The following is a 10,605-nucleotide window of genomic DNA, read 5'->3' as shown; positions in this document are numbered from 1 at the left end:
TACGGAAAGAAAATTATTTCTGTGTTTGTAAACATTTCAAAACCGAGGCAGTGGAAGTGCTGGACAACACAGAGTACGCCGACTGGGAGCAAACACAAATACACAAAATTGCAGATTTGGTGGTATGATTAATTGATATTTCTTTAAATTATTGATGTATATTAACATTGAAATAATGGATTTAAGTGTGTGTGAAATTATCACTAATGGTTAAGCTTAATATTGTAGGCTGAACACATGAGTGACTACCTAGCAAAGAAGAATGTTGAAAGAGCGGATGATATAATAACGTTTGATGTTGTTAACATCAACTTCCCTTGGCAAAAGACAGAGATGAACAATACTGAGTCTGGTAACTTCTTAATGATGCACATGATACGGTATGAGGGTTTAATGTTTGAAGCCGACTTGAACCAGAAAGTGTATAGGCGATACTATTGGCTATAAATGGCAGCACCATTTCTTTTAGCTGACATAAATGACAACAGAACATCTTTGATCGAAAAGGTAAAAGAATTTTCAGCTGAAAATGAGGAAGTTTGGAAGATATTAAAGCAAAAGAGGAAGAACAACGAAAATGTGAAGGGCAAGGAGAAAATTGTTGAGAAGGAGGAAGTACCAAAGGTTGAAGTTCAGACAAAAGAGAAGGTTGATGTTGTTGACCAGGAGGCAAATAAAAAAGATGTTTTGGAAACAGCAACGAATGATTGTACGAAGATACCCATTATTAACACAGAATTGCCAATTCTTCGGCGATCTCCTAGGAAACGGTAAAACCAAAGCATTTACAGTTTTTTATGCAAAAAAGGTATAAAGGAATTTGGACTGACTATAATTATTGTCAATAATAACTGACTGTTATTATGTATTTGCTTTACAGAGGAGATGCTTCCGGAAAAGATGGTGAAGATGGTAGAAACGAGCCCACAATAACATACAAACGTGGTAGGGTAAAGGCTATTGCAAATCCTAAGAACCGAGGTAGAGGTAGAGGAAGGAATTAGGATTACTGGATTTGTTTGCAAAAAGTTGTAATTAAACTAAATAGAATGTAATGTTAGTAGGACAAGGAATCTAATGGTAACTTCTTATAATGGTAAAGTAGTTGTGGCTCTTTTGGATCTGATATAACTATTGCTAAACTGTGATATTCTTTCAAGTGTGGTGTGATATTTTGCTATAATTGTTGTGATATTGCTTACCAATAATATCACACAGTTTGCTAAACAATATCACACAATTTGCTAAACAATATCACAAAGTTAATGATATTGTGTGATATTGTTTTTCGAATGTTGTGATATTGTTGTGTACACAAGTTGATATTGTGTTATAAAAACAGAAAAAGCATTATAAATGGATATGGATATTTTAATCTTTACTTTGATATATTATTTTTTAAAATGTTGTGATATTGTTGTGTACACAGGCTGATATTGTGTTACAAAAACAGCAGAAGCATAAAAATTGTAAATAACAATAATGTGATATTGTTTATTATGAACTGCGATATTTTAATTTGACGTTTGTGATATTGTTTCACAGTTAGTGATATTTGTATACACTGGGTGTGATGTACTTTGACAACACACAAAAAACAAGTTGTAAAATTTTTAAAACACATAGGCATGTAAAAGTACTATTGAAGTAGTGATTCTGTTTAAAGTAAGATGTGAAGTTTTTAAATATAAAGTGTGATATTGTTTCTCAGTATCACAATAATACAAAAAATAAGACAACTGAGACGAATAAAATGATCCAATATTATACCCGAGTATATTCTGTATAAAAGTAACGTATAATCTATACTCTAATAATGAAGTTTGTGATGTATATAATAAACTAGTAATAAAGTATGTCGTCTATTTGCTGCTGCTATAATTAATGAGCACCATCAACAACAAATCCTTCGACCGATCAACCATCATCAGCATCATCCTCATCAGAACTCCCCTGAAAAATACAAAAATAAGATGAAAACAGTGATATTGTTTTATATAAGGAGTGATATTATTTCTAATAACGTATGATATTGTTTGTCACTCGCGACCATAAGAAACAATCACATTTTGATATACTTAAATAATGATACTGTTTAGTACAAGGTGTGATATTATTTCTAATAACGTGTGGTATTGTTTCTAATACTCCCCGGGAAAATATAAAAATAAGGTGCAACAGTGATATTGTTTTATATAAGCAGTTATATTATTTATAATAACGTGTGATATTATTTATGTCTCGTGACCATTTCAAACAATATCACATTCTGTTGTCCTGAAATAGTGATACTGTTTGGTACAAGGTGTGATATTATTTCTAATAACGTGTGGTATTGTTTCTGACTCGCGACCATAGAGCATATATAAAACCTTCATATAGAAACTTGACATGTTGAGCATACCTTATTGTCAGCATCAGGTACAAAAGCATTAGGACAGTTACGCTTATCATGGTGAGCCATTTGTTTGCAATTACGGCAAAGCCTTTTAGGGCTCTCCGCTTTGGCTATGCATTGTTGCTTTTTGGAGATCATTCTCTTCCCACTACCCTTGTTCTTTGCTTGACGAGGTGGTAGAATCCTCACCTCAGTTGAGGAACTGCATCCAAGAAGCATCTCCAACTCTTGCTCTTTGGTCATTGACTCCGATTGCGGATTGAGTTTGACCCTAAATTGCTTCAGTGTGTAAACAAGATCAATGATGTCATTGGTAGGCACATTCTTGAGCACACTGATAGTCACGTAAAACATTGACCATAACTTGCACATCTCCAGCTTTCGTAAATCAGTGGCAAAGTGTGAACTTGTTTCCTAGAGTAAACCCAGATAATGTGTCTACAAATAATACCCTTCTTGTTGAACAACTTACAAGAACATTCAGCATCGTTGGTTATAGAATTGTAGACGACTTGATAGGTCTTCTGCGTTCTAGCATCAGCTACAACAATTATCTTTATACCGTTGACAGGTGGGGTGAAGCCACCAACACTAAGGGAACAAATAGTAGCTTTAGCTTCTAGTTGAAAATCTGCGAAAGCAGAATTTGTATAAACCTTCGAAGCATGAGCTTCCAACTTAACAGAAGTTGATAATTGTGGAAGAGTACAATCATCGTCTCTATCAAGTTGCTTTTGAGTATGGCGCTGGACATCAATGGCGCTTTGAAACCTCATCCATAATTCAACAAGTGTACCATGTACATTTTCAAAACGCTTGAAAAAACTATTCTGACTCTCAGATCGTTGAGTTGTTCTTAATAGACAACCCATAGGAATATCACGAAAAATAGCTGGGATCCACTTTCTCCTTTTTCGAAACATTGTTGACAACCAGGAATTACCTTCAAGATTATACTCATTAACCAACTGAGACCACTTTTCTTCAAATTCAGAAGGTTCTAACTTAGCATCCCAAACAATAGCATTCAAACGGCTGACAAAATCAGTCTCTTTCGAGATTGCAGGCCCAACCTTATCAGTCAGCTTTAGCATGATATGCCACATGCAATATCTGCGCCTAGCATGTTTGAAGACAGCACGCAAACCCTTCTTTATCCCAGCACATTGATCAGATATTATACAGTGTGGCTCTCGCTGAACCATAGCATCTAGGAACTTCTCAAACAACCACTTGAACGAATCTTCATCCTCATGAAATAACAAGGCACCAGCAAAAGTAACTGACCTATTGTGCTGGTCTACACCAGTAAAAGGAGTAAAAACCATACAATACTTATTCGTATTGTAAGTTGGATCATAAGTGATGTAATCACCAAACAAAGCATAGTTTCTACGAGACTCTGCATCACACCAAAACGCACGAACCAAACATTCCCCAAAATCCGCCTCATAAGCAAAGTAAAAACCTTCATTGGTATCACGTTTATCCTCAAAATGGTTAACAAACAGTTGAGCATCCCGGTTTCCTATGAAACATTTGATATCCCTTCCAAAATTCTTAAAATCAACAAGTTGAGCTCCAACATTCTCATAGCCATCTACATATTTCTTGACATTTCTAAATGCCGTTGTTGGGCCTTGATTAACCCTTGAATGATCAATAATTGTCTTTTTATGGTAAAGATGGAGATGCCTGTGTTTTTTTTGAAATTTTTGATTTCTAAGTGAACAAAGACGGTGATTATGCCACTCATGAAACTGGAAAACAACATACCCATCCCCATTAAAGCGAAACTCAATCATAGCAGTACAACCAATCCTAGTTAGTTTAGTGTTTGTAATATCAAATGGCTTGGGAGTTGCCTGCTCCTCTCCACTATGTAACACAATAGCCTTCCTCTTACGATCTCTAAAACCTTCACGGTTACAAACAAAAAATTTATACTGGACATCACCAGAAACATACCTTTTTTGGGAAGACTTCATAGGTTCAAAACCACATGCTTCTGCATACACACCATAAAAACTAATAGCTTCTTCCAAGGTCCCAAAAAACTGTCCAATATGAGGTTTAAACTAAAGTGCAAGATTCATTGTCCACAATTCACTACCACCAGGTGTGGAGTCCAAAAGTAGTTGATGCACACGAGAAGGAACAGAATGTTGTTCAACATGTGGAGTAGAGTTAGGTCCATCAGGTGGTTCAATAAGTATAGTAGAAGTAATTGAAGGCTCAAGAATATCGTTACTATCCTTAGAAATAATTGCAGACACATGAATATCATTATTGGAAGAAGAAGTTACAGTACTTGTAGGACCTGGCAAGAAAAGTACAATGTAAACAAACAAGAAAAAGTTTAAGAGATATGAAGGAAATCAATATCACACAGGTGTCTGAACAATATCACAAATTCAGGAAAATAATATCACATATTTTGTAAACAATATCACAGATGGTGTTGAAAAACAATATCACACAAGTGACTGAACAATGTTACATACCCCCATAAACAATATCAAGAATTCTGGAAAACAATATCGCATTATGTGTAAAACAAAAACACACTTTCTGTAAGGCACAAAATGAGGCTACATGCATATCACACCCATAAGCTTTTACTAAATTAGACAATCCATATCACAACAAGCATATTCTGTAAGAATATGAATATGACAACTTAATCTTAGGTCAAACTAAAACGGTTCACATGAAATAAGAATGTAAATGCACATAATATATTTTTAAGTAATAATTATAAGAACAATAAAGACGACTAGTAATTGAGAATATTTAGCAAAAAATTAAAGAACATGTGATTGAAAGCTGAAAGTACTAAATAATGAGAAAAAAACGCTGAAATTAAGAACAATAACGTACCAGACATCCGAATGACGATTGATTACACTGAGATTAGAGCAGAAAACCTAGAAATGAAACAAAAACGTATCAAATTTAGCGAAACACAAAATTTAAGTGAAAATAACAAATATAGCAAAAAGAAAGTGAAAGTATAGAAACGAAAGCAGAAGAAACGGAGTAAGATGACAACGAATTCGAAACATAGGGACGAAAAACGGAAAATATGTGATTTAAAGATGAAATTACAAATTAAAGAGAAGAATAACGTACCCGAGCACGCGAATTAATTCGAATAGTATGATAATTGAGAAGAATAAGAGGGCAAAACTAAGATCACGCCTAAATTCTAGGGTTCCCGACCTCAACAATGGAAAAACAAGCTACAGTAGAGAGAAGTTAGAGGGAGAAGCAAATTAATAAGGAAATAACGGTTTTGGCTGGGAAAAGAAGTTTATATAGTGGCGCATAAAATTACTAATTTGCCCTTATTTGTTTCCGCCCTAAATACCGATGATAGTATTAATCCTCAATCCTCAAATATATAAGTCATACTCACATGATCCCATTCATATATATATATATATATATATATATATATATATATATATATATATATATATATATATATATATATATATATATATATATATATATATATATATATACTACTACTACTACTACTAAAAACGCGGGATACTGACGGCGAAAATCCGTCAGTATTTCCATTTCCTGACGGATATTCCGTCAGGACTCTGCGTCATCGCTTTTCGTCACTAAAATCACTGTCCTAACGGAATTTCCGTCAGTAAAATGCTAATAATGACAAATCACTGACGGATTTACCGTCGTCCATTCACAACAGGCAACTCCGTCAGGATGATGACACGTGGCATAATTGGCGGTTGATTTGGAAAACTGAAAAATAGGCCTCTGACGGAAATTCCGTCAGGAAAGTCAAACCTTCTTTGACTTTCCTGACTGATTTTCCGTCAGGAGTGGACACGTGGCACTAAACTGGAATTTCCCAATAATAGGCCTCTGACGGAAATTCCGTCAGGAAAGTCAAAGACGGTTTGACTTTTCTGACGGAATTTTCGCCAGGATTATTAAAAACAGGGCTGGAAACAACAGCTTGAAGCCCAGCCATGATGCGTATTTGCATCGTTTCAAATACAAGCAAAACCTGCAAAACACATATACAATCGTCGACCGCCAAGCGGGAATCCATTTTCACGTCGACCGCAATTGCGGGAATCAAGAGAGGCAACAAAAGAGAAATGAACGCAAATTTTTTACATAAAACGTCGGTCAAATTCGTACATTGTCTTACTAATTAAACACAAGTCACCAATGTTTTTTCATACTCCATACTAGACGACAATACTAACCTAAATAAAGGCTCTAACCTATAGGGCAAATAAAACTACCACCTCCAAACCCGTGTCCATCATCCGCAAAGTCGTCCCGACCTTGTGGATTGAATTCTGAGCACGTGTTTGGGGGTTGAGATGCTTGCATATCAGCCCAAGCCTTTTGCATTGGCGCCATTTGTTCGGCCTGTTGACGAACAGTTTCTTTAAGAGCTAGTCGAGCGGCTCGCTCATCATTCATTTGGGTGGAAAGCTGTGAAATCATGCTTGGATTTTAAGAAAAAGATCGGCGACCATTTTTTTTAGTAGGAGGATCATACCATACTCCGACCCCTTTTTCTCTGGTCCCAAATAGCCGGTTCTTCTTGTCAGAGCCCTTGACAGCCTTGTAGTATGACTGGATCTCGTCGGGAGTCTGTTCAGGTGGCAATGGTTGACTCATCTCCTCATTGTAACCATTCTGAAAAAAGAGACAAAACCGTCGAATCGATATATATATATATATATATATATATATATATATATATATATATATATATATATATATATATATATATATATATATATATATATATATATATATATATATATATATATATATTACCTATCTTTCTAAGAAAGATATTACCGTTATTTGTAATAAAAATAAACATTAAATTGAATACAATAACTTACGTCTATCTCAGCAGGTCGAAGATTAACCCACTCGCCCTTCTTATTTTTCTTCGTCTTCTGAAAGAGCTTGTACGGAGTGGCCTCTACACCCTGAAAATAGCATGAAGACAAGTAAAATCAAGTATATTCGACAATCATTTATATTAACCACTTTTTTAAAGCAATATAAACAATACTCACCAATTCCTTAAAAGCATTGGAGCAACTCTTCCGACCAAGAGTGTGGGTGCCCAATGCCTTCCCATCTTTAGCACCCGACCTCCGATTTACCTTATTTATTTTTGTGTTTTTGGCTAAACTGGGATCGGTTTCTTCCCTTGTCTTAAGGTTCTCCCACCAAGTATCAGGCACCCAATCTGGTTTTTTCTTATTATACTTCAATCCATTAATAAGAGAAGTAATCCGCCTTGTTACCCTAGTCTGCCACTCAGGCGCAGGATCATAGCCATGATCGACGGATCTTACATGAGTCTGTTTCAAAAGCAAGTGTCAAATTAGTTATAAAACTTAAGAAAATTATTATTTACTTAAGAAAATTATTATTGAAATACATAATTATAGATAAGTGTCAAATTAATTACCACAAAATAATTCCACATCTTCGAGGTTACGGGTGAATGACCAAGTAACATATTGCTTGATCTCCGAATCATCCCACCTGAAAAACACATAAATATTTGAAAAAAAAACATTATAATGTAAATGATATATATATATGTATATATATATATATGTGTATATATATATATGTGTATATATATATATATATGTGTATATATATATATATATATATATATATGTATGTATGTATGTATGTAAATGATATATATTCATAAAAGTTTTAAAAAAAATATTAACATAAACTTACCAATAACGACCTCGCTGAGAACGGTCCTCTGAGAGAATCACCTGCATGCCCTCCTGCTCCTCTATTGGAGCTGTAGGGTCGTCATCCTCAACCTCCTCATTCTCCTGATAACGACGAGATCCACTACTACCACTCCCCCCTAAAATGCGTCGAAAAAAATTCGGCATAGTCACTGTAACACCCCGTATTTTATTAAGTTGGATAAAATTCTTTTAATTGCTATTTTGAATTAAATTACATCATTTAACGATTTATATATATATGCTTAGCTAATTAATTAATTTCATCATAATTCGATACGTTAATTTTAATAATCATTAATAAGTTTATTTAAAGTTAGTTCGAGTTTATTGAAGTTAGTTCGAGTTTATTTATTTAATAATTTCCGTTTCTTTATGAGTCCTTATGAAAGTTGTTTTAAGTGAACCCGAGATGGATTTTGGGAACAAAACCGTCCAATTAGCTATTTTGAGCTTATTTCACTAAATTAGCAATTTTTATTAATATCTGTTAGTTTCGTAAAAATCGCTAATAATTCCGATTCAAGCTGATATTGTATTATTTACGTTAACTAGCTGAGTTTATTTTATTTGCACTCATTAAATTTATTTATTATTGATTCCGTTTTATTACTGAAACTTTTACTAAAACCGATTTTATTAACTCGAGACGGTTTTAAAAACGAGTGAAATTACTTAACGATGAAGAAACGTACGTATAATATATAGCAGGCAAGCAAGCTCGTCACTCATTCTTTCATTATTATTTAGTGTTTTTGTTATCCTGCTTACGTCCCCACCCCCTTCACTCTTTTCTCTTGTACCTGCGGACAAGAAACCAAAAACAACAACATCAGCTAACCTTCAACCGTACACCATTTTTACAGACCTTAAAACCTCAGATCCCGCCTCCATTCTCAACCAAATTCCATAATTTTTGTACCATTCTCCTCCTTACTTCCTCCTTCATCTTTCAAGGTAAGAAAGTCTTGTTTTTGTGATGATTTCAGTTTGACCCGTCTCATGAAAGTTCTGATTTTTAGCTCTTTTATCTCGTTTTCTTTCCTCTAGTTTAAGAAACTGAAGACCCGGTGAGAAGCTCATACTTTTTAGACGTTTTCTCGGAGTTTTGAAGAGCGTTTGAGGTAACGGTGATAGGTTACTCGAGATATGTCAAAATTCCGTCTTTTGTGTCGTCTGTTTATGCTTTTGTTTGATAAAATTTGAACCTTTATGCTTTCTCATTTGTATGTTAATTTCCCGTCTCAAAATGATGCTGGACTGGGGTATTTGATTTCTGTTTTGGCACAGTTCCCTGGAAATTATAGGAGTTGCAATTGGGACTGTTACAATGGGTTGTATGTATTTTAGGACTGTTTTTGGGACGGTTTTGCTTGCGTTTTGGGATTGTTTTGGAGTCGTGTTGCTGGCTGGTTGGTCAGTGGCGACCTGTTTTGCAAGGTTTGTCACAGCGGGATGTACTGGGGGTCGAGTGACCTGGGCAAGGGCATGCCTGGCCTCGGCAGAGGCTGGCTGGGCACGGATTGGAGCCAGGCAGAGTGACCATGGCTGGCCAGTCGCGGCCTTGGTCACGGCTGGTTGTTTGAGGTCGTGAGAGGGGCTGCCTAAGTGGCTCCTTGAGTCGTGGTCATAGCTTCTTTTGGCGTCTAGTAGTCGGATTTTGCTAACAATTTCACTGGTCATTTTGGTACCAATGAAGTAGTTTGTGTGAAGGGTCTGAGTTGGCTCACTAAATGGGAAATTATATGGGTGAGATTAAGGTTAATGTGGCATTAGTATCCTGTAAGAGTTTAATTTCATTTGAAGCTTGGAATTACCATATTGAAGTGTCACGTAAAACCTATGTATATAACAAGTGTCTAAAATTCGAGATAATAGTCTAAGATTAGTTATCTATTTAATTTCCGTCTCATATTTTATATAAAGATAATCCGTTAATATCGTCCTTTCACATAATTATTTTAGGTGACTCATATGTGGTTGAAGATGAATAGTAATTTTGGGTTTTAGAAGCTTTCTCAAGTTATTATTTGCCTTTTTCTAGATTAAGGTAACTATTCCGAGTTACTCGACGAATTAATGTCACATTAGTAGTTAATGTTGTGCTTGTTGTTTGTTAAGTGTTTAGATGATTGATAATGTGTTACTTTCGTTTTTCACATGATAGAAATTGGAAATAGCATGAGAATAATATTGCGATAAAATTTGTGATTTGGGCCAAAGTAGGCCAAGACTCTGAGCTGGGCCAGATTGACCGAACGAGTTTGGTCAAACTAGGTTTAAACCAGTCAGCCTCGATTTGACCGATGACCCGTCGCGGGACTCGGGTCGAGGGTTTGTCTAATCCAAACAGCTTCCTTCGCAGCCTCAGACGCTGCAAGGTACTCAGCCTCTGTTGTAGAATCCGCAGTA

The 10,605-nt window shown here is 35.4% G+C and overlaps 1 protein-coding gene across 1 annotated transcript; it reads right to left on the bottom strand.

The window, feature by feature from the left end:
• Positions 1–1,917: 1,917 nt before the first annotated feature.
• LOC141649262 (protein FAR1-RELATED SEQUENCE 5-like) lies at positions 1,918–6,895 on the bottom strand. The gene is made up of 5 exons (XM_074457957.1): positions 6,667–6,895; positions 4,546–4,718; positions 2,911–4,455; positions 2,405–2,812; positions 1,918–1,953 (listed from the first exon to the last, which is right to left on the bottom strand). The coding sequence occupies exons 1-5, from the start codon at positions 6,893–6,895 to the stop codon at positions 1,918–1,920; spliced, it is 2,391 nt and encodes a 796-aa protein (XP_074314058.1).
• Positions 6,896–10,605: the final 3,710 nt, after the last annotated feature.

The sequence above is a fragment of the Silene latifolia genome, chromosome 3 (assembly GCF_048544455.1).
Source record: "Silene latifolia isolate original U9 population chromosome 3, ASM4854445v1, whole genome shotgun sequence".
NCBI lineage: Eukaryota > Viridiplantae > Streptophyta > Magnoliopsida > Caryophyllales > Caryophyllaceae > Silene > Silene latifolia.
This window is presented reverse-complemented; position numbering and strand designations above follow the sequence as displayed.